The 24,901-nt window shown below is 51.8% G+C and overlaps 1 protein-coding gene across 18 annotated transcripts in view; it reads right to left on the bottom strand.

Annotated features, from left to right (window-relative positions):
• The window catches only part of Agap1 (ArfGAP with GTPase domain, ankyrin repeat and PH domain 1), a 467,544-nt gene that overhangs the window by 267,900 nt on the left and 174,743 nt on the right, over positions 1–24,901 (bottom strand). For all 18 annotated transcript variants that reach the window (XM_016007105.3, XM_076549566.1, XM_016007106.3 and 15 more), the window contains 3 exons: positions 15,178–15,263; positions 12,323–12,464; positions 8,513–8,647 (listed from right to left, as the gene is read on the bottom strand). In XM_016007105.3, the coding sequence (XP_015862591.1) occupies positions 8,513–8,647; positions 12,323–12,464; positions 15,178–15,263 (363 nt within the window). The remainder of the gene's footprint in view (positions 1–8,512; positions 8,648–12,322; positions 12,465–15,177; positions 15,264–24,901) is intronic.

Here is a 24,901-nt window from a genome sequence, read left to right as displayed (position 1 = left end):
CCGATGAAGGTGTTCTGTGAAGACAAACAATTTGGACAGATGCAGAGAGACAGCTACAGGAGGAAACCCGGATGTGCACAGGCTCCAAGATGGCTGCTGGATACCAAGGACCAGTAGCTCAAGCCTGTGATCCCAATGCTCACAGGGCTGAAATAGGAAGGATGAAGTTCAAAGCCAGCCTGGACTACAGAATGAGAACATGGCCAGCATGGACTAGAGAGTGAGACCTGTCTCAGGAAAACCAAACAGGACCTAAAATTATGCAAGTCTATAATTCCACAAGTCCTCAGTTCTCCCTTTTGAGGGCCTCTGTGGTAGGAGGAGAGCTATCTGGTAAAGAGTGCCGTTAACCAAAGCACTGAGTCTGCGAAGAAATTAACAAAGCAGGAAAACAACTGAGTCTACAAGGAGGCCAACAGCTGTCCTACCCACTCACGGAACCAGGGCAAAGACCGGCAATCACAGCGTGGGAAAGCACCATGTCTGTCAGGCAGGTCACGCACCTGCATACATACCATGCCTTAGAAGGGACTGCCACTGAGCCTCATGCCCAGGATGTAGGTTTCCACTTCCATCACTCATCTATCTCACACCCCCTGTGGTTTATGTCTCTGGGGACAATGAACCGTCTCTCCTTATTCTCCGGCCCAGAGCTTTACAGTATAACAAATGGGTATGTAATCCACTCTTCATGGTTTACTTTGCCTGAACCAGGGAAGACAGGATAGCTGTTTGTACACTGTACAAATGGTTCTACCCTAAATAGGCACCCTAACCCCAGAATCCAGAGCTCATCTTCTGGGGACACCAGTCATCTACTCCAAGCTCTCCAACTTCTGGGGCCAAGACCTGGCCAGGATCACTGTTTGCGTCACAGGAGGAACTGTCATGATAAACACTTCCCACCTTACAAGGTCAGTATCGTGAGGACCACATCTACTCCTTCCCTGTGAACTGGGCGAACGGAGGGCTGCCGACCACGCATTTGTAGACGGTGCCTTAATGAATGAAGATTACTCAGGGCAGAGGGGTAGAAGAGTTAGCCAACCACGAGACCTCAAACGAGTGGGAAACATCAGCTACAGACGGTAACCGCTCCTGACTGTCCCAGTGAAGTGACATCTCCTTATTCTTTTGATCAGCGCCTCCATGCAGGGCTAAATAGGTCAAAAAGCACATCACTGTTCAATCATTTTAAAAACATTAGCAAGAGCAGAGCGCCACAGCATTATGAACAGATTATGAACAAAAATAAAAGCCATTTGTATGCATTAATGATACATCAAGCTAATTCAAGCTGGCGAAAGTCATTAGGGGAAAATCCTGGGGCAAAACATGGTACTGATGCCGAGGCAAGACTCGGATTAAAATAACCATTTTCTATGTCATTGATAAAATTAATTCTACGAGCCTGGGACGAGTCTTAACATGAAAATCAAAAGAGAGCCGTCGCTAATAGTGTGCTTAATGATCTAATTCTGGCGGCGTGAGAGTTGACACTGGTGCTTCTGCAGATACAAGCATCCGGGTACAGAGCGTTTCCCAGCAGAGAGGCACAGCATGCAGACTTCCAGACGTGGGGTAAGAAACTGTCATGACAGACCACAGCCTCCATTTCTATACCACCCTCCTGCAATCAAACAAAAAGGTGCTGCTGTCTCTGCCTGCAGCGGGGCTCTGCTGTCTTCCTACTGTGAGTTACTGAAGCGCATGCTGGGGATGGAGAGCTTATGAAGAAGCAGGGTTGATGCGGCTCAGTTTCAGAGCTGTACCCATGGTTAACTGGGCTCATTGCTCTGCCCTCAGACGAGGCTGGCACGTCCCTCTGGGAGTAGGTACTAAGCCATGTGGCTAGAACGTGAATGAAAGCAGAAGGGACCATCATCTCAGCGTCCCTCCAAGGCAGAAGGGACCACTGCCTCACCTTCCCTCCAAGGCAGAAGGGACCACTGCCTCACCGTCCCTCCAAGGCAGAAGGGACCACTGCCTCACCGTCCCTCCAAGGCAGAAGGGACCACTGCCTCACTGTCCCTCCAAGGCAGAAGGGACCACTGCCTCACTGTCCCTCCAAGGCAGAAGGGACCACTGCCTCACCGTCCCTCCAAGGCAGAAGGGACCACTGCCTCACTGACCCTCCAAGAGCAGAAGGGACCACTGCCTCACTGTCCCTCCAAGGCCAGAAGGGACCATCGTCTCACTTTCCCTTCAGGGGCCTGAAGCCCTCGAACCAGGCACCATCCCTGAGAGGTTCCATTTCACCAGCAATGAAGCTGAAAGCCAGGATGTTAACACAGGGACCTCTGGGGACACTTTAGCTCCACAGTAAGACAGAAAAATGCCTTTGCTCAAGAGTGACCCAAGAGGAGATGTGAGGCTCACAACCCAGCCCAGGCTACATAGTAAGATCCTGTCTTCACACAAAATCAAAACAAAAGAACAGGGGCTGTAACTCAGCCCTGGGTTAATGTCCAGTACCACATAAGGGAGGTCTAGCAGCTCGCACCAATGATTCTAGCACTTGGGAGGTGGTAGGAAGGGGGTCAGATCGGGAGTTAAAGTTCATCCTCAGCTACACAGTAAATTCAAAGGCATCCTGGGCTACATGAGACCTTGTCTCCAAAAGAAAAAAAGAATGGCCAGGTTTCACATCTGACCCCAAGTCATTACAGCCACAGCTGTGATCTGGACCACAGACCTTAACAATCATTCTGACAATACCCACTGAAACATCCATTTTGCATGGGTGACTTTGGACAAACCGACTAAAAAGCTAAGGAACGAATTCTTTAAAAGTCAGTCCTCTGAGTCCACTGAACACTCCAATGGACCAGAGATAAAAATGGCAGGTCCAATAAAAATGGAAATATTTAAAACCTGAAATGATATGACTCAGAAACTCTTGGCTAGCTCAGGAATAATCACCTCAAACTAATCCCAGCTCACCCTGGAAAAGTTCCCTGTCACTCAAACTCATCTCATCCTATTTACAGAGTGTAGCAGAAACTCCACCAGACGTGGGGCTCGTCCAGGGGCCATGTGCTTGGTTGGAGCACAACATGGGAGTCAGGATTTTTGAATCCAAAAAAAAAAAGAAGCTATTTGAGTTTTTTTTTTTCCTTTTCACTTTTAAAAACTCTAAATATATGTTTTATTATACAAAAGCTTATGTTTTAGTGTTGATACTATTTCTGTCTGTGGTTAAACCTCGGATATGAGAAAATTTACTGGCTTTGAAGATGTTCATGCACACAGAGGTTACTGGCAACATCATGTCCGATAAAAATGGTCACTATAAGACACGCACATATGCAGGGGCTGGAGAAGTGGTTCTGTGGATAAGAACACTGGCTTCTGAAGCCATGTTCAATTCTCAGTACCTATGTGGTAGCTTATAACCATCTGTAGCCCCCCCCCCCTTTGGCCCCTGCAGGTACCAGGCATGACAATGGCACACAGACATACAAAATGCCCATACATACAACACATATGCACATAAATCACATATGCACAGAGGAAAGAGGTCCACCCTGACTACCAAGCTTTTTCCCACCTATGGCTGGAGCACACGTGAGCAAGAGAAGACCTTTCCACCTAGAGAGAGTTCCCGAGCCCATGTGAGTGCCAGGGAGACAACCTGCTGGTTCTTATTTCTGTGGGATTGTACTGTGTGAGGTGCCACCACGCATGATGGCCGGAGACACTCACTGTTGATAGTGACAGCAAGGTGGCCACCAATCATCTTAGGAACCATCTGAGGAGGCTCACTGGCTGCCTTTAGAGCTTGAAACAGGCTTCCTGTCTCTCTCTCCACTTCAGCAGAGTCCAGCAGCACTGAGCCTCGTGTGGGAAGCAATTTCCCATCATCACCTTTCACTCTTGTAAGTTCTGAGATGCCAGACCCTTTAACCAAGTGTCACTGGGACACCAGACCTGCCCCATCCCACCCCACTGCAAAGCCAACCCTTACTGCTGTTTAGGAGACTGGGGTTCAGCTGTGACAAGTAAGGGAATCTTAACAAATTGTCAACACTGAGGCTCGGTGAGCATTGTGGGGGACAGGAGAATTGGGGGTGACATGGAAAAGAGCAGGCAGGTACCAGTGGGGCAGAGGTATCATGTGCCACTAGGAGTGAATGCCTGTGGGTGTGGAACAGGCCTGTCCTCCTTCACCAGAACCAAAAGGGCCGGGCTCATCAGCTCCCCTTTCCGATTATATTCAACGCCTCAAACACTTCCAGATCACCTACGGCTGGCTGGCTTGTTTCCAAAGACGAAAGATCTCACTTGAATGTATCCTTTTGCCAAAACACATTTAGTTTTTCATGAACGAAGGAGAAAACCAACAGTAACAGAAATAACTAAATAATAACCCCTCTGCCTCCCACATGAGGACCAGGCTGACTGCAAGGAAGGATTAGGCAGGCCCAAGAGGCATCTCTGCAACGGTGCTAACCGAGGGCTGTGGCATCAGCAACAAAATGGTCTGAGATGCTCCAGCCCAAACATAATGATGCTCAGGCATGCGCCATCGGGCTCCACAAGCAGGCTCCTTAACACAGCGCTTCGGTGATTAGGACAGGGCGGCTGCAGAGGTGCGATGTGAGGGTGTTTCAGTCTGTGGGGGCAGTAGATGTGAGGTAGGCTGAGGCCTCCTATGTACCCAATAACCAGGAAGAGGCAGGAGATCTCTCACAGCACTGGTTTCCAGCCATATTTTCATATAGGTGAGTTGTTGCCCACCAGGCAGGGACAGAAGACAACAGAATGGCTAAGAAGTGCTTTCCAGGATGTTAACTGAAGCATACGTGTAACCCAGCTAGGATGGTAGAGTTAAATTAGAGGACTGTCACACACCTTCCCAGAAGAGGGACCACTCTAACAGATGCCGTCCATCCACCAGGATGGTAGGTATCAGCCCGCAAAGGAAGCCCTGGCGAGTGAGGGCTAGAAACCTGACCAAGGGTGTCTGGAACCTTCTGACATGGGGTTTCCTGGTGGCCTGCATCCAGAGCAGAAGCGCTTCTTTGACAAGAACAACAAATCTCAACAGGAAAGGACTCCCATATGAGATCTGTGGTGGTCTGAGGAGGAATGGCCCCCACAGGCTCATGTATTTGAATGCCTGGTCCTTGGAGAGCGGTACTACGTGACAGGGATTGGTGATGTGGCTTTGGTGGAGCAGGGCTTTGGGGTTCCAAGTGCTCAAGCAGGCCCAGTGTCTCTTTCTGCTGCCTGCCAATCATCACAATGTAGATAGAACTCTCAGCTCCCTCTCCAGCACCGTGTCTGCCCGAGTGTCACCATGAACTAATTAACCTCTGAACTGTAAGTCAGCCCCAACGAAATGGCTTCCTTTGAAAAGGTGCAGTGCTCATGGTGTCTCTTCACAGCCAACAGAACCAGGACCAAGACAAGATCGCTCAGGAACTTTTCCTTTTAGATGAGTGTGGGGACACTCATCTGTAATCCTGGCACGTGGGAGGTAGAAACAGAAGGAACATAGTTCACAGTCATTCTCAACCACACAGGAAGATCAAGGCCACTCAGGGCCACAGGAGACCCTGCCTTAAAACTCCCTGCTCCCTCCCCACCCCCTGATCCCCCCACCCCTCTCTCTCTCTCTCTCTCTCTCTCTCTCTCTCTCTCTCTCTCTCTCTCTCTCTCTCTCTCTCTCACACACACACACACACACACACACACACTCACAAAACAAGCTATTTTTAAAATTCAATATTAATAATGACCAAAACTTTTGTTTAAAACAAGAAAACACAGCAATAGAAAAATCATGTCTGCAGACAGAGCCTAATTTTTCTGTAGTTCATTATTTTTACAAACCCATTTAAGCCCTAAGGGAACAGAGCACAGACTCTTGAAAGAACTTAATGCTATCACAGAAATGACCTTTGAAAACATGGAAGCCAGTGTGCGGCTATCTCCCAGACACCCCGAGCCGCAAAGAACTGCGGAAAAGCAGACAGACTGAGGACGCTTATTTTTTAGAACTTCTCTTCATATAAATGAAAACACTTGATGGACAAACACAAACCTGCCACGCATTTGGATGTTCCGGCACCGTGGGCGTTACTTATTTCTGAGACTCTAAAATGCAAACGCTTATTGTGTTTGTTCTAGAATAAGAAGTAAAGTGAACAGAAGTCTGAGGCCTATGAAAACACACCTCAAGAACACACCATGTGACCTCAGTGAGAGGCCAGGGAGTGGGTCCACGCCAGCATTCCTGCAGTATTTTATAGTCCCAGCATTTGGAGTGAGCATTACCCGCTTGGCAGCCTCCTGTCTTGGAGAGGACAATGAGATGGATGCCTCCACCCCACAGATGGGTGCCAGGTGTGACCCCAAGCCTTCTGCTGCGTGCTGGGACCTGAGCATCTGCGGTGATCAAACTCCTACCCTGAACTCTTACCCTTCCCTGCCTGAAGACACTGTGAAGAGGGAGACAGGTCCTCCCCAGGCCCTTGAACTTGGGCATTGAGTTTCCAGACATATGAGGAAATGCTATCTACTGCTGGAAGCACTCCATGAGAATATGCTGCTGTATCAGGAGTGAACTGAAACGCTTCCATGGTCTTGATGCTGTGAATGATTAATCTGCAAGATTATTTGTGTAGAACTGGTTCCTGTCATTATGGAAAACCCATGAGCATTAAACAGGATCAATGTAAGAAATAAGGAAGTTGTGGAAGAGAATGAACCCACACAAGCATGCTCTGGTAGCCCACCTAAGGAACAGCCATTTCCTGAGGGCTGGGGGTACCTGTCTCAGGCCTGGCAGCATGGTGTCTCTGCTGGAACTCCTGTGCCCCTGAGTCCCAGAGCAGATGGCTGCATCAGAAAAGCCCATCTACGTAGAAACAGGCAGTCAGCTAGATCTGCCTGTGACCCTGCCCAGGCCTTTCCAGTCCTTCAGTCAACTCAGTCAGCCCACACAGGTGTCTGGGTCATGCAACAGGGAGTGTGAACTTTGCTGTGTCAGAATCCATGCTTTGGCAAGACCTCAAATGTGTCCTTGCTTGTCTTTACAGCTCGCAGCCAGCCCTAGCGCAACACGAGTCGTGAGGCTGACGGCAGGGCAGCTGCGGACTATATGCTGCAGGGAGAGGTGCCTAGGGAGGCCTGGGATGCACAGGAATGGGGAAGGGAGGGCGGGACCCAGCGATGCCACACTCAGGGCGATCCCCAGCTTCCTTGGATTTGGCACCAGGAAGGGTGAAAAGCAGAATGAGACAGAAGGAACAGAGCAGGACCAGGGGCCAGAAAACACATGGATGACTGTGAGGCAGAGGAAGAAAGGGATGGCAAAGTTCTGGAAGGGCCTGGCTGCTACTGTAACCATGGAAATGAGTTGGTCCCCACAGTCTCAGCTGGAGTCCATAGGATATCCCAGGCCGCTTAGTCGAACAGTACCAAGATTAGCTTCCATTTTTCTGAATGGGTCTCATGTAGCCTAGGCTAGCCTCAAACCTGATATGTAGCTGATCCTCCTGCCTCTATCTCCAAGTGCTGAGGTTACCATCGTGGGCCACACACCTAGTTTATGTAGTGTTGGGGGTTGAATTTAGGGCTTCGTGCATGGCACACAAGCATTCTGCTGACTCAGCTACACTCTCAGCCCCAGTTCCCGGACTGGGTCGCTGGAAGCAAGTTTTCTTCAGGGTCAATGAGCAGCAAGGCTTTTGACCTTTACCCTTCTGTAAGGATCCCAACCTGTCCCACTCTGCTCCCTGCCAATTCCCACCACAGAAGCGAGGGACAGAAGCGACCTGCCGCATGCAGACTTAGACCAAAGGGCTTCGGGCTGATTTCCCCCCGAGGCCACCAGAAACAGACACTTTCCTGGAGCGTCCTCCTAAGATCCCAACTCTAAGCCCATGTTGCTCCAGAACGTCTAATCCCTGCAGCTGGAGGCCACCTTCCCTTCCGTCCTGTTTAACAGAGTTTTTCATAACCAACAGCTGGCATCACCATCACTGACATGCCCCCTTGGATGGAAGCCGGATGCCCCCCTAAATTCAACTGTTCCTAGAGGTGGGCAGGCAATTAATAATCCAGTAAGATAAAGCAGTTCCTCAGGCTGGCCCACACTTTCAGCCCCAAGTTCTAATTTCACTTTCTGGGGTTCAAAGTTTACTCTTTCAGTTTTAACTCCCCAGGGACAAATGTCAAATACTTAAGCCTTTCTTTCGTCTTAAAGACAAGGCCTGGTTAAGAATGGGCAGTTACAACCACGAATCTGCACACAGTGGGGTTGTTCCTTTACGCAGAGCAGGCGGTGCGGTGTGCCACACAGACGCCATGGAGGACTGCTCTACAGCGTCTCCTCTTCTGAGCACAGCTCTGAAAGTGGAGTGTCCCAACACTGGCGTCTACGTACTGCACGGTGGGCTTCCGTCCCCACCCCCGTGTGTGACTATTCTCCCAGAGTGGGGTGTCCGTGTGTCACTGTGTGAGCTGCAGAGCCCTGGCAGTCACAAGCTGGGTGGGCATTTACCGTCCTGGAAGACCCGCTCCACGTTGAGCCCATAGGTGGCGCACGTCTCGTAGTACGTGCACCGCTTCAGGTCATTAGAGAGCTTCCGCGCCCTGGCGTCATCGATGACCCTCGGGTTGGTGGAACTTATGGCATCTGCAACAGACAAGGACAGCGTGCTCATTAGCAATTGCTCTCCATGACTCTAGAGCCCACGTGACCCAAACCTGCCCCCACAGCCGGTTGCCTTCTGCCATTCTGGGGGCCCTTGCAACTCAAAACCCATCATAACCCAGTGCACATATCATTCCTCCCCGGAGCCGGAATTCCAAAAATAGTTCACCCCAAAATAATAGGCTCAAGCTACAGAATGGTGAGGGCAAGGAGGCCCACGCCAGTCCTGACATTTGGGAGGGCTGAGTTCAAGGCCAGCCTGGAGAGAGACTCATAAACCTATCCTTTGGGCTCACTTCTTGGTGCATTTCCAAAAAAAAGGGTGTGACTTAGGGCACTTGCACTTAGTGTGACGTGACAATACCATCCCCAACCGAGGTTCCTCAGGTACAGCCCACCAGAGAACACTTCATCTGTCTCACTGGACAAGTAAGTACGTCAACATATCATTTACAACAAATAGGGAAAGAGGTCCTTTATTAAGGTCTAAACACTCCTTTAAGTAAACCAGGGAGGAAAAAAGTTAGAAACCCCCATTTCTCAAAGCCTGTGTGCTTCTAACCTGGGAAGCCCAGCCATCGAGCCCCCACCTAGCTCACAGTGTATCCCGCCCGGGGGCCCCCACCTAGCTCACAGTTTATCCTGCCCAGGGCCCCCACCTGGCTCACAGTGTATCCTGCCCGGGGGACCCCCACCTAGCTCACAGTTTATCCTGCCCGGGGGCCCCCACCTGGCTCACAGTTTATCCCATCTGGGGCCCCCACCTAGCTCAGTGTATCCCGCCCGGGGGCCCCCACCTAGCTCACAGTGTATCCCGCCCGGGGGCCCCCACCTGGCTCACAGTGTATCCCGCCCGGGGGCCCCCACCTGGCTCACAGTGTATCCCGCCCGGGGGCCCCCACCTGGCTCACAGTGTATCCCGCCAGGGGGCCCCCACCTGGCTCACAGTGTATCCCGCCCGGGGGCCCCCACCTGGCTCACAGTGTATCCCGCCCGGGGGCCCCCACCTGGCTCACAGTGTATCCCGCCCGGGGGCCCCCACCTGGCTCACAGTTTATCCCGCCCGGGACCCCCACCTGGCTCACTGTTTGTCCCACCCGGGGCCCCCACCCTCCTGCAGCTGCTTCACCCCCAGATGAGTGCAGCTCGTCTGTGTCACAGGGGTGTCTCTGGGCCTGCAGCTCAGCCCGGCCCTGCCCAGTGCCATCTTGCACCACTTTAACTTGGCGGTTTTCCTAACGCTGCTTCTCCTATTTGCCAGTCTTTGGGGGCAGAGCTGGCCTAACGGGCACTGCAGGGCCCCCACTCACCCATGTGTCCCCGCTATGAGAAGGTGCACTGAGCCCAGCAGCTCTCACAGGCCTGGCCTCCTGCCGGCCAGGTAGTCCTAAGGGTGAACGGCGGCTCTTCAGTTCTTACTCTGGCCTCTGAAAACACCCACCCCAGCCAGCAGAGAGGAAACCCCGGGTACCTTCTCAGATCACTGCTTATGTCCCCAGCCTCACTGCTTACGTCCCCAGAGGTGGCACAGGTGTCTCAGGAGCCCAGTGTGCACACAGCACATGGGTACTGACAGCAGATCATGAGGAAGCCACACACAGTCCAGTTTCCTGCCATAGGTGCCCTGGGTCCCTTAGCCCATCACCAGCAAGGTCTAAGCAGGGCCTCGGAACAACTGGTCCCATGTCGAGATATAAGGGGTGAAAATGAACCTCAATCCAGGTCAAGTCCTGTGTCCACTGACTGGTCCTTGACACATGACTACATGCCTTCCATCCATTCCTCAGTTTACCCTCCCAGAGCACCGAGAGGCAAACAGGGTCACCTGGCCACCGCAGCTCTAGTCTAGGTGTGCGGGAGCCCAGCACCCGGGCTCTTCCTCCGCCTCTCCACCAAGAGCAAACACACAGTGGTGTGCATGAGAACACACAGCCATCACATCTGTTCTTCCCAGCCCAGCTGTGAGCCATGAGTCACAGAGCGTCCACGGTGGGAAAGCATCGTGTCTCAGACGCAGGCCCACACGGCTCTTCAGATACCAGGCCAGCTGCTGGGAATCTCCTGGTCAGCCACAGGGGAAGTACTCGTTCCGAATTCCGCTCCTGCTCTAAGACAGCTGCGGGGAAACCCCGCCTGGGAGATGCACTGGCTTTAGAACGCCATTTGAAGACTTTCCCGAGCAGGCGCCTCAGCCATGCCACCCATGCCGCTCAGTGCCATCCTCTGGGAGAGGTTTCAGGGCTTTCTTAGGTACACAAACGCACAGACATCCCAGCCCCTTCCATGAGATGGGGCGACACCTGACTAGGACTTGTATTATCTGCCTGTGGACTTCAAGTCATCCCTGGGTTACTACGATGTCTGTACAGTACATGCACCGTGTACAACGCTCACAAGTTCAGGAGAGGTGACTTCTTCTTCCCCCACTTGCCCCCTCTTTAGATAGGGTCTCACTGTGTATCCCTAGCTGGCCTGGAACTTGCTACAAAGACCAGGCCGGCCTTGAACTTACAGAGATCCACCTGAGTGCTGCTGTGAAAGACATGGACCACCACACCAGGACATTGTTTTGTATTTTTGAGACAGTCAATTCTATAGCCCAGTCTAGCCTTTATTGGCAATCCGTCTTCCTCAACCTCCCTAGTGCCAGGATGATTACAAGTGTGCACACTACACACATGGGCCCTAGGAAGACAGGAAAACTGCACCACAGTAAGAACCAAGGCACTGTCTCCAGATGACCAGCAGAGGGAGCCAAAGGAACAAAGCTGTCTTCACTCTGGTTTTAGGTTCTGTTGCAGTTTTGAGCCACAGGTTTCCGAAGCAGGAGAGACCAACTGACTGGCCACTGCATGCATCAGAACACAGAGAGAAACAGTGTTCTCCGTGAAAACCCGACTCTATTATTTTGCAAGTGACAAGCTGAGAACATATACTCCGTCCATCAATACACTGCTTCTCAAACCCTGCCCAGTCTGAGTCTCGCCTGCACATGAACTGGTCAATACCAGATTTACCAGTTCCAATAGAAATAACAAACGCAGTTCAAAATTAAGAAAACTCCAGAAGGGAGACTATAATTTTGCTTAAAATCTTGGCTGGACTCCAGTGGCCAATTCATGAGTTCAAGTCTTTGACTGGGGTGAGGGTGCTGACTGTGTGGCAATCACCTAAGAGGCCATCTTTTAAGTGACATGGGAGGGACACAGTAAGAACGAGAGCCCCAGGTTCCCTGTACAGAGAATGAGCTGCTGGGTGGAAAAGGAGAGACCAAGAGAACCCAGGAAACAGAAAGGGTGAGGCAAAGCTCAGCTGTGTACCAGAGCTAGTATTACTTTAAAGGGGTACTGGAAAGTCAAAATAAATCAGATATTTGTTTTAATAAAAATAAATATTAGCAAATTGATTAAAAGATGTCTTGTGCGAAAGGTAATTAAGGCATCATAATGTAGAAAACACAAGAAAATGGGTTTTCCTAAAGCCTCTGGGGTGTGTGGGGTGGGGCCGATGTCTGTCTAGGGTGGATTGACTTCTCCATAGAATCAATCAGGAAACGCCTCAGCCCCCATTTCCTGTTTCAGGTCATTTCCAGATCCCTCCATACTGAGGACATGTCCACGAAACCTTCAAAAACGCCAGTGGAGGGCTAGCACTCACCCTGGGTCCCCACCAGCACGAGTGGGATCTCGCTGGTGTTCCTGTAGTTGGCCATTCGGCTGTAGTAATGGTAGACAGTCTGGAAACTGATCTCATCCTCCAAGCTGAAGACAAAAATGACCGCATCCACCCACATGGCAAACTGCAGAGAGAAGAGCGGAGAAGGGGCAGCTGAGGGGGGTTCAGGAGGAGGTGGGGGCCACACCTCTGTGAGCGTCGGGGCGCCCCTTACCGGCTGCCTGTGCACCGTGGCTAATCACTGAAGTCTTCTGTGTGTACACGGGCACGGGACATCCTCCTCCCCCGGGTTTCCACCAGGGCCCTTCGCGTTCTGAGAACCCAGTCCTGCTGTTTCCCCGTGGTCACTGCGACCCTAAGTGTCTATCTACCCATCTGGGACCGGTGTGTGTGTGTGTGTGTGTGTGTGTGTGTGTGTGTGTGTGTGTGTGTGGTGGAGGTGGGGTTAGTGTGTGTGTGTGTGTGTGTGTGTGTGTGTGTGTGTGTGTGTATGTACACCGGGGTGTGTGTGTGTATGGTGGAGGTGGGGTTAATGTGTGTGTGTGTGTGTGTGTGTGTGTGTGTGTGTGTGTGTGTGTATGTACACCGGGGTGTGTGTGTGTATGGTGGAGGTGGGGTTAGTGTGTGTGTGTGTGTGTGTGTGTGTGTGTGTGTGTGTGTGTGTGTGGTGGAGGTGGGATTAGTTCCACACAGCATCCTCAGAACCTCTGAAAAGACTCAGTGGACTAGAGGTCGAGAGGGTACTGCTCCTCTGTGCCCACGCTGCCCACCACTTGAGACTGATGGTGCCTTTTCCAGAGTTCCTGGTGGAGCAGAGGCTGGGGTGTCACTAAGCTCACTCAGCCCCCTGCTGGGAAATTACTACTTATTTTTAGGAAAGTTAAAAGGGGAGCGTAAGGCTAATCTATACTCAGTCCTCTCGGGTCACCTTATTTACGCCAGCTCCCTGGGCAGGGTGAAGCTGAGGGGGTGGGGCTCCCCACAATGCCACTCTCAGAAGCTGACAGGACAGCTTCTAGATCCTGTCTCAGTCTGGTACTAAACGCTCTTCTCTTTACGTGTACAAACAAACACGAGAGCCCCTTCTCGAAAAGAAGCTTATCCAGGGTAAGTGGTTATGGCCAAGGCAAGGCACCCAGTGTGTGTGTGTGTGTGTGTGTGTGTGTGTGTGTGTGTGTGTGTGTGTGTGTGTGTGTGTGTGTGTGTAAAGTAACATCTACCACAACAAACCGTAATCATTTAAATGTGGAATATTTACACAAGAGACTCCACACCCTCGAGTTCCAATGGCACGTACACACACTGAGAACCCTTCTTAGAGAACACACTCCTCGTCTGCCAAGCCACGTGAAGAGGAGAGATTTTTGCCTTTGGGTGGCACCGGTCAGAAGCCAAACGCTGCGGTGATCCAGAAGGTGGAAGTGTTCGGGGAGCATGCCCTCTAACTGCTACAAAACCAGCGCTTTTCACTTTCAGCATGCCCTCACAATTCTTTTTTCCTAACCATCAAGTACACTGTGTGACGGTTCAAGTCAATTTGTCAGGATCTAGACGGGTCCCTTGGAGATGGGTCTCTGGCCGTATCTGCTGGTGATTACCTTGACTGAGTTGAAGTGGGAAGACACGCCCACTGTGGGCGGCGCCATTCCCTTGGCTGGGATCCTGGACTGTGCAAGTGGAGAAAGGGGGCTGAGCAGCAGCAGCACGCGGTCATCACTCTGGGCTTCCTAGCTGAGGATGTGCCGTGACCAGCTGCTTCAGCCTCTCCGGCCATCTGGACTGACTGTGCTCTTAAACTGTGAGCCAGGATAAACCCTCCCTCCCTCCCTCCCTCAAGTTGCTTTTCCTAGGGCATTTTATCGCAGCAACGGCGAAAGGAGCTACTATCTCAATGACATCAAGGGGATAAAATTTCACCTCGGTGTCTCTGGCTGTGCCTCCTAACCGCTTTTCACAGCTTCGCTGGCAGCCTTCTCCTAAACTTAGCTGGTGTTCCACAGTGACAGCAGCACTTACAGCGGGTACTGGGTTCTTCAGCAACATCTGCCCTAGTCACCACCACGATCCCAGCCAACAGGGAGAGATGTTCAAGACAGAAATGGGGCTGGAGAGATGGCTCAGAGGTTAAGAGCACTGACTGTTCTTCCAGAGGTCCTGAGTTCAATTCCCAGCCACCCACATGGTGGCTCACAAGCATCTGTAATGATATCTGGTGCCCTCTTCTGTGTACATAATAAATAAATAAATCTTTAAAAAAAAAAAAAAAAGACAGAAATGCCCTACGCGGCCTTCCCTAGCGGGGTGTGGGCTGTGGTTAGGTCTCAGCTCTTTTCATGGAGAAGATCATGGTGTAGATGTAGAAGACAGTAAGCCGGATAAAAGCGGTACTGCGACCTCTCTAGATATAGTTCAAGGGGATCACAGTACCCTAAAAACTGGTTGTTCCCTGGGGACTGACGTGGGCTAAGAAGGCCTGGTGGGAGGGCGGGGATGTCCACGCCTGTCGCTGCCACGAACAGCAAGTGGCTAATCCCACCCAGCGGACTTTGAAAATGATGTTACCCTGGGATCAAATGGGGAGGTGAGCGGGGGAGACACGGGACAGGACAATTTTTTAAAAGCACAGAAATTTCTAGAAGCCACCCTGACAGTGTGTCACACAGATGCATCTGCTTTTTCTTCCTTCTTAAAAACTTAAAAAATCAGCCACACAGATCCAAACTTCATGTGTTTCTAAATTCCCTTATTTTAAAACATGACATTTCTTGTTCGGGCTTTTAGATAAGGTCATCAGCGAACAAACGACAGTCTGGCTTGGGTGTGCATGCAGTACTCACCTGTGCCTCAGGGGGGCCCCCTTCATCCCTAATCAGCAGCAGATAACTCTGGCCATCAACCACAATCTCCTTCTTGAACCTGCCACCTGCCATACACAAAATGCAACGTTACAGAAGGGCACGGAGGGTGAGGGGCAGACAGACACGGGCTTCGCTTGCGGAAAACTACACTCTAGCCAGGTGGCCGCAGTGGGCTGGCTGGCTGGGAGAACTTAGGAGTCGATTTTAGACATCTCCCACAAGCGCTGCATTTTTAGAGCTGAACTCCGATTGCAGTATTTATTTAAGAACCCGTGCTCCCTTCTGGTTAGAAGGCACGGCCTCTGGGCAATGCCAGGAACCCTGGCCGAGGCATGTAGACTTTTCACGTAGAACTTAATACGTGAATGGACAGCTTCTCGCCCCCTGGCACACGGGCGGGGGCGGGCTCTCAAAGCCCGGCAATGCTTTTTCATGCTTAGCAGCACCTGAGAACCTGCATTCTCCTCAAGGGAAACCCAGTGCTCGGGAGGGCAACAGACAACGGCATGAGGATGGTGTCTCCAGAGTCACAGGTCACAGTTAGGGAGGGATGCCCGACTACCACACACGTTAGACAAAGCTACCGAGGAAACTGCACAGTGGAGACAGGGCGGTGCAGCCGACTGACAAGCGGGGTTAGAGACCACACGGGTTAGCGAGAACCACCTGGGGCCTGCGGGACAAAGGGGAAGGGGGCCCAAAGGCGGCCCCCCAACACAGCCAGGACTGGACGATGAGGTCTGCACGGGGGAGACATGTCACCTCCAGAGACACGCTGCTTAGACAAATCCCCTCTGGTCGCTCCCTCAAGGGCTTCTGTCTTACTGTGGGGAATGCGTCAGTTCCTGGCTCTCATCTCGGGTCCTTTGTGTAGATGCCTCACAGGAACCCCAGGGAACCCACTGACCTCGAAACAAGTCTGCAAGAACCTTCCAGAGCCACTTCTGGCCCAATCTCGGGTCTGGGTCACTTCATCACCCACAAAGCTGAATAACTACATCCTCCACACCAACTCCAAGTGTCCAAGGCCTTCATTAAATAAGTGGTTACAGAGGCCAGGGGGACTGGCCGTCCTTCCTACACAAGCACGCAGCACAAATGTGAACACACACACACACACACACACACACACACACACACACACACACACACCAGTCCTCTCTTCTCTTGTGTCCACCTCATCTGACTTACCAAGGAGTTCTGCTTGCCTGCCTGTCCTCTCTTTCAGCTTTGCAATGACAGAATATAACGAACCCTTCCAACACTGCAACACACAGACCCACACTGGTGCCGGCATCTCCCATCCTGCCAAGCAAAGGGGAGCCCGGGAAAGGGTCCGGTGGAGATGTACTAGCGAGTTCCCACTAAAACTTTAAATGTCAAAGCCACAGGAGAACTCTGCGACTTCAGGTCCCCAAATCAGATCCTTCAGCTAGAGAGACGACATCCCTTCTCAGAAGGGCTTCCTTCCGTCACACCTGACACAGAGCAGACACCCCAAGGACAAGAGCTGAAAGCTCAGCTGTACCCACACTCTACCACCGTTACCAACTCTGTCTAAACCGGGGCTACCCCACCAGCCTCACCAGAGCCACCTCCCTCCACCTCAGTGACCCCAGCCAGGAAATGGCAAGGATGCCATCCTGGTGAGCAAGAAGTAGAGTGTCACTCAGGCGGTGTGCGCAGCACCGGCTGCCACGACTACGGCTAATAGTCACAGTTTCAGCCAAGGGTCAGCACGTGCTTCTACCAGGATATCCCAACGGCCCAAACCTGCTCACAGGGGTGAATGCACACAAGCTGGGGTGGCTGTCAGCATTACTTCCCTGATTTTACTTTTGAAATAAGAGATAGGGAACCCAACGTTTCCTGATGAGACAGCTAAAGTCAGACTTCAAAGGAAAAACAGCGTTTGCAAAGCAATCTGCCATTCTTGGCGCTGGGAAAACATAGAGATCAGGTCCAGGCTAGGCACACTCACCAGGGTCTGGGGAAAGCAGAATTTGCATGGAGATTGGAAAATCTTTCCCAGGGTCCTCTGAGCTCTAACTTTAATGATACCTGAGTGACGTGATATCCCAACTGCAGAGAAATCATCTCTGTGGGTCACTAGCAGGCAAGCCCAAAACACACATGTTCTTGAAGCTCTGGAGTGAGAGACGGTGGATATGTGGGCTGACCTACGGGTCTCCAAGGGGCACAGAATTTCTTTTCTGGGTTTGGCTGGGACAGTGGTGGGGTGTGGCTGACCTAGTGTCGCTCTGCCTATGTCCTGTCCTCACCCCAGAAGTGCCACCCAGTCATCCGGCAGCCCCTGGCCAGTGCCCATGGAGGTAAACTCCAGGGCTGGATCTGTATGAGGCCTGTCTTGCTCTGGACCGTCTGGTCTCATGCCACTGTCCCTATTACAATGTATTGTCTCTGCAGCAAGAGGCAAAGAATGGGGACCCTGAAATATCCCACCGCAGCAGCCTTGGCTCCCTCCCCCTCTTCAGACATAAGCACGTCCACGTTCTCTCTCCAGGGACCCTCCTGCAGCAGGTGCCCTACACACAGCTCCTGTCTACTCCCTTGGACCCTGCACAAAAGCGGTTTCTAGACAGCTGAACCACACTGGGCCCTCACAGGGCTTCCCCAGCTTTACAGAGAAGGCTGGCTTTACAGGAGTCATGGCCCCAAGCGAAGGGCTTTCAGACACATCCCCACCACCTCCAAATATAGGAGGGCACCTCCGTCCACCCACAAGGCCTCTGACAGCTCTGACATCACTTACACCCCGAGATACACAACACACGATTCCTATTTCCACACTTCATTTCCAAGAACACCCATGGATGACAGGCTTGTGTGGAAGGCTCCAGAAATACAGCAAAATCGGGAAACAAAAGCCAACTAGAGGGAAGTGCCCTGAACCCAGAAGTTTAATAATGAGGTAATCCAGCCAAGGGCCTGGGAACCAAGACTGTGAGGAAGCAGTCCACGACTAAATGGGATACTATCACTGCTTGGTAACTCTGCTGGAAGAGACACACCTGGCTCCTGAGAAACCAGGCCCAGTAAGCTACCTGAGTAAGACACTGACCCTTGTCCTCCACTGTTTCCCAAAGACGGAAATGTCATTGGCAGGGGGCTGGTGGCTGGCTAGCATCTCTGCTCTGAGGTCGGAGACCCCAAGTCAGAAATGCTAGAAACGGGAATTATTCCGGCGATCACAACAGCTGGAGTTCAGGACTATTTGCCCAGGTTTCACCAGCTGAGCAGCTTTGACCTGAACGTCTGACGTTTTCTGAGAACCAAAAAGTATTGTGGATTCTGGCATACTTTAGATTTCTGGGTATCATTGTTCGCTACTAAATTCCAACTTCAGTGCTTGTTTGTTGTTTGTTTTTTGAGACAGGGTTTCTCTGTGTAGTTTTGGTGCCTGTCCTGGATCTTGCTCCGTAGACCAGGCTGGCCTCGAACTCACAGAGATCCTCCTGGCTCTGCCTCCCGGGTGCTGGGATTAAAGACGTGCACCACCACCACCGCCCAGCCCCAATTTCATTTTTAATGCGGATTTTTCTGAATGGTGTCATGCAAATCTTCCCTGCTTTTCTAACTTTAGTGCATGTGTTGCCAAAATACATGTGAGCACTTAGAACAGCACGGCTGTCCTATGAAGCCATCCCAGAATGACTTCCAGCCTTCTCTGAAGAGTGGTTATGATTACCTAGCATAACACTGCACTACAGTAGTTCATTTTCAAAGGGTGTTGTCAATCTCCACCTGACCTCTCTGGTAGGTCTCAACGACCTACACCTGGCTCACTCCATGTGTGTGCATGCGTGTGTGAGGCCGGGGTGTGGGTTCGCCCTGTATCTCAGAGCCCCACACAGTTGCCTCCCAGGCTGGGAACTGAGACGGGGAACACAGCCGGTATTCTCTGGCTTTCAAGCACACTTTTAAAGGTCTGATTAGGGGTGTTTCTCGCCCCCCAACCTCAGCCCGTTTCAAGGTGACTATTCTGAGACTCGCACAGCAGGAATCAGCTCCAAATCTGGGACACCACATGCCAGATAACTGGGTTCCTTCTGCTTCAGCTCCTGCCGGGAGGAGCTGCCACGGTTTATTCCTCTGGCATGCTGGGCCAGGGTCCCATCTCTGTCCAGTTCTGCTTTAAGGGGTAAAAATAAGAGTAAGTGGAATTTTCCCGTTCCAAAAAAGGAGCTGCCTGGAGTAAGCCTGCCACAGATGTCTGCTGTTCCTGTTTCATCGTTCTCAGCAACTGGACTGCAAGCTGTGACTGCATCCTAACACTTCTCCAAGCAACGAAGAGTGCGGACGACGGCAAGTGCCGCTCACACGACACCGCCAAGCGTCACGTTGAGTCATTCCCCACAACGGTCTTGTGACGCAATCATCAAAGACAAGCCGGGGCCTCTTGGGAGCCATTTACACAGGAAGGTACAGAGAGACCTTCCCTCAGCTGGCCTTCAGGAAAGCCAGAGGCTTCCGATTCCCCAACCTTCCACTCTGCCATGTGACCGCCAAGTTCCACATGACCCTAACGTGACCCTGTCTGCAAACGGTCCAGGAGTCTGTGTGTCATTCTCCTCACCCTTGGGGCTGACGTGGAAGGATCTGAATAAGCCTTCTCCACTCCACACTCAGTGGGCTATCGCTCAAAACCATCCCCTGGCCTCGGAGACCAGGACAGACCCCTTCAGAAACAAAGCATCAGGGCGTACTGGTGCTGACCGTCTGCTTCTGCATGCACAAGCGAGGGCCTAAATAAAGTTACTCTGAGCCTGGAGCTGCCTTTTGGGGCCACTGCAAAGGGGGGCTCATTCTCGCATCTGAACCTAACCCAGTCACCCTTGCAGCAGGTGCCAGCTGGCCCAGAGTTCCAATCCCAACTAGGGAAGAAGAACAGAAATGGATGATGCCAGGTCTCCTCCTGCCTCCGTTTAGAAGAACCGCGTCTAAGAAGACAACTTCCTTTCCCCCTCCGCTTCATGAGAAAGCAGGAGAAGTCCCCACAATGTCATGGTCTCCTTGTTATCAAAGCAAAGGGCACTGGGAGGCGCCAAGGACCGCAGGCCTTCGGGCTTCTCCCTAAGGGAACATAAAACAAACTAAACCACACATGTGCTAAACTCCTTTAAAAATTAATGCGGCTCTTAAAGACTATGTTAAGTCGGCACTTCATGAGATTGGGGCTCTGGAAAAGTTTAGCACTGTGATATTTAAAAGGAATTCTGGAGCACACAGTATTTTTACAGGGGGAACACACTGGTTTGTAAAACTTGCCGTGCTTTTTGAGCTTGCAGTGGAAATACAACATGACAAGAGCAGCGTGCTAAGAGAGAGCGAGGACCTCACGATGGAGCCTGCTGGGGCTCTGCGGGCAGACCACTGCGGAGGAGCCTGACTTCACTGAGCTCAAGTCCATGTCGGAGGACAAAAGAGGATGAGAAAGGAGAGGGACGTCTCAGTCCCAAGCTGGGCTGGCCCATCAGAATTTCACAGGGCCCGAACTGACTCCTCCATTCCTGGAAATGGCGAGGAAGGGCAGCATGAGAAGGACTAGCACAGGGCAAGGCGGTGGGGATAGCCTGAGACCCCACGGGAGAAGCAGAGTCCTCTCGCACACCTGGCTCCCCACTTGCAGATGCAATGTCTGTGTCCCCAGCGATCTGAGGAAAAGGCACTGACATCCCTCACCCCAGGACACATGATAGATGCTGGGAGAAGGCCTTCAGCAACTGCACAGAGCCCTGGTCCCTAACAAATTAAGAGCTACCTTCCTGGGGAGACAAACAGAGAGGTAGGCAGGATACTTGCAACCAATCTGATAATCTGTGATTATCGAGGCTGGTGATGCTTAGCTCTCGGTGAGGCTCACCAAGGCCCTCCTCCCCTGCAGCTGATGAGACACGTGACAGAGGTCTACAAAAAGGCATTTTGGAGGAACAGGCACCACGGTCTTGCAGCCTTAGTCAGTGTGCAGAACCCTGACTGGTACAGATAACCTCTACCCCCTACCCACTCCCCTAAAGCCAATACAACTCCAGTCCCCAAGAGAACGACTGGGCAGACAAGGGAAACAGTAAGGACAAGATATTGAACTAAGATCCCACTGGGAGAGAGAGAGAGAGAGAGAGAGAGAGAGAGAGAAAGAGAGAGAGAGTGTGTGTGTGTGTGTGTGTGTGTGTGTGTGTGTGTGTGTGTGTGTGTGTAGCAACCTCAGAGGAAGAAGGAAGCCACACACCAACGCTTCACATTTCAATGTGACACAGTCAATAGCCAGGTGTCCAGTAAGAACAAGGGATGCAACAACAGCACCTGGGGGCCGAGACAGGGCGTGCTGGGGCAGCAGAAGCTGGAGCCGGAGACCCTGGATTTCATAAACTGGTGATGATACCACTGCTTTGCTAGGCTGTGTTAAGACATCTGGTGATGTCCACGTGGCGATGACATGGCCTAGAGACCCATTTCTGAGATGATTCTGTCACTGAGCTGTGCCTGACTGTGCTGTAGAAGAAGCTATTTCCATAAAAGACTAGAAAGGAAGTATTTTAGGCTTTGCCAGTGTCTATTTTTATTTCTTTGTGTTAAAAAAAAAAAAAAGACAAAAAAAAAATCCTCTTCTTAGCTCACAGGCAGTAACAAGTCAGGTCCAGGTGATGCCTGCTGGAAGGTTTCTCCAGGTGCCCTGCCCCTCCCATGCCAGAGACAGAACCCCGGGGTCTCAGCCAACCAACACTCCTGACAGAACCCAGCTACACGCCAGTGTGCACCTTGAACATTCCTTTCGTAGATGTATGTACTTAGTGTTCTGGAGGTCACACCCTGTTCTGTCCCAGGTCTCTGGGACATTATTTGTGTCACGATCCTATGTCACTTGTTTACTAGACGGAATGCAGCCCAGTTTGCCTCCAGGCTTCTGCTCCTCCTAAAGGGACTCATCACTATGAGGATCAGTACCTCATGCAGGGGAGCACCTACCACCACACCAGCTGGCAAGATCCTTGCTGGCAAGATGTCCTTGTGCCCTCTCTTCCTGGGGCTGGAGCTACTGGCCCTAAGGCTCAGCCCAAGCCTAACAGACCTCATTTTCTCCAAGACCAACCTGCATCTGGAACATCTTAGAGCAAGGTCTATGTGGCACCAATACTGGTGTGCCGGCCCCAAGCTGGCATGTGCTGAAGAAGCCAACAATCCTGATGGGACATGAGAGCTGAGTGCAGAGGGCTCTGGGGTGCTGGGTTCTATCAGATCACCTCTACCATAATCCAAGTCAGTTCCAAGGCCCAGAGGTGCTCTGGGAATTCCTGTCCACCTCCACAGTCACCTCCGAAGCATGTATGTCTTTCTGTACGCTGAGAATAAGTGGTGCTCTCATTGGTTGATAATAGAGCTGTTGGCCAAGGTCGAGGCAGAATAAGGTTAAGCGGTACTATCAAACTGAAGACAGAGATGAAGAAGGGCAGAGTCGGGGCAGCAGCCAGCGGCCGCACAAGGAACAAGATGCCAGAGCACCAGTAAGCCACGAGCCACATGGCGATACAAAGATTAATAGGAATGGGTTAACTTAAATGTAAGAGCCTGAGCCACTGGCCGAACATTTATAATTAATGTAAGTAAGCCTATGGGATGGGGCGGGGCAGAGAGAGCCTGTTCACCTGTACTACGCACAGTCACTTCTAGCTGATGGTGACAGTTGTGACAACCCTTCAGGGGCCCTGTTCCAGTCAGGCATCAAACTTTACTTCCCGCAACCTAAGCCATCTTCCTATCCGTGCAAAGGGCAGGCACAGGCAGTGTGGCCTGGTTCTGCCGTCCAGTCCCTCCCCTCCCCAACGGCTCACACGTTGTCCTTTCAACACAGCTGGCTCACTCACTCGGCCCTCACCAACAACTGCTGTGCTTCATTATTTCTTCTTCTGTTAGTCAAGGTGTGAACTGTTTAAAAACTAAACGTTTATGAATAGGCCGTGGGGCTTAAAAGATAGAAACCGCTGGCCACATGTGATAATGCCATGGTCACAGGGGCAGACCGGCCTCAGGCCCGGCAGTTGTATATCACACACCACAAGTGTCTCTGCCTAGATCCCGCCTCAGAATCCTAACACAACACACCCTGGAAACCTCTATGGACGGAGGCAGGACAGCACTACCAGCTCTATCTGGGCCAATCACAGATACAACAATTACACAAACTCATTACGGTCACAAGGAGCTGCTGTCATCATAGGCCACTGTCGGGGGGAGGCTCCATCTGTGCCGAAGTTACACACACACAGTGGTGGACTCGGGCCTCCTTGGGTACTGTGATCTGTAATCACAGTAGTATTCTCCCAGGGAGGGAGATATTTCCAGGAAAGAGCAGAGCACCCTAGGCTTGGAGAAGCCACAGGAGTCAAGGAGACACCTGCGTAAGCCAGGACTGGGGCAAAGGGACACAGAGCTTTCAGACCCATATTTGTACTGTGTGTGCCGAGTGACGGGAAGCCGAGGTGCACTGTGCAGGCCCATTGGTTAAAATTCCCAAGAACACTTGCCACTCTGTAGATACGGCACAGGGCTTGGATCTTCCTTTACATCCAACACAGTGAGGAAGACCTCACTGCTGCTGTTCTCCAAGAGACTGGCTGATCAGAACATTTCCTTATGCCCAAACATGCGAGAGATGGGAGAGAGAGTGCCCCATGAACCGAAGTGCGTCGAAGACGCCCCTGAGCTGCCCCAGGAACCCAAGTCAAGACGCCTACCCTCCCTACCTGTGCCGCTCTGGATGGGTCTCCTATCCCTTGCCCCTAACCTGGGTGCAAACTGATCCAGTGAACGTAGTTTTGTGGCAACCAGATCTCAGCGGGCTGTTGCCAGGAGGTGGAGGTAGGCTGCCCACTGGAGATCAAAGTCACAGACAAACGACACAGCAGACCCAAGTACTTCATGTCGGGTCCAGGAATAGCAGATTCCCAACTGATGACTGACAGGTAAAGGTGATGGACTTGCAATGTAAGAAACACCCATGGAGGTAAAAATCTCTGGGAAAAGAACTCGCAACTATAAATGTGAAACTATCTAGACGTGCTATGCCAAGAACGGTTGCGCTGTTGGACTGAGGATACAGCCTGGGTGGTAGAGCGCTCGTCTAGCATGCGTGGAGCCCTGGTTCTATTTGCAGCATGCATGAACTAGGCCTGGCGGTGCACACCTGCAGTCCTAGCATGGAGAAGTAGAGGCAGGAGGATCAGAAGCTCAAGTCATCCTCTGCCACACAGTGAAGTCAAGGCCAGTCTAGGACATGCCAAGCCCTGTTCCAAAAATAATGATTAGAAAACAATAATGGCTATGCTCAACTCCTGGGGCTGCTGGGACAGCAACGGCTGTATGGAAAGCCAGCCTGGCCGTGTCTGACTCTGGAGCCCGGTGGCATCCAAGTGCACTTCTAGTGACCATGAGGAGCTGGATCCTTCCCTGCACATGCCAGCTGGTCTGCCCTAGCCAGAGAGCTGGCAGACCCACACCTGGCCAGGTGTGAATCCCTCCCGTGTAATTTACCCAGGAAACAACTTCTTCCTGGATGCACACACCAACCCCAGGCCCCCACCAGCTTTCAGTGAGTCCTCGGCTTCTTGCTGAAGTAATGATAAAAACATGGACAATCCCCGAGCTCCTGCCAACCACTGAAAAACACATTTTATTCTGCCAGACT

Source organism: Peromyscus maniculatus, chromosome 13 (genome assembly GCF_049852395.1).
Source record: "Peromyscus maniculatus bairdii isolate BWxNUB_F1_BW_parent chromosome 13, HU_Pman_BW_mat_3.1, whole genome shotgun sequence".
Classification (NCBI taxonomy): Eukaryota; Metazoa; Chordata; class Mammalia; order Rodentia; family Cricetidae; genus Peromyscus; species Peromyscus maniculatus.
Note: the sequence above shows the minus strand (reverse complement) of the source record. Positions and strands in the feature narration are given on the sequence as shown.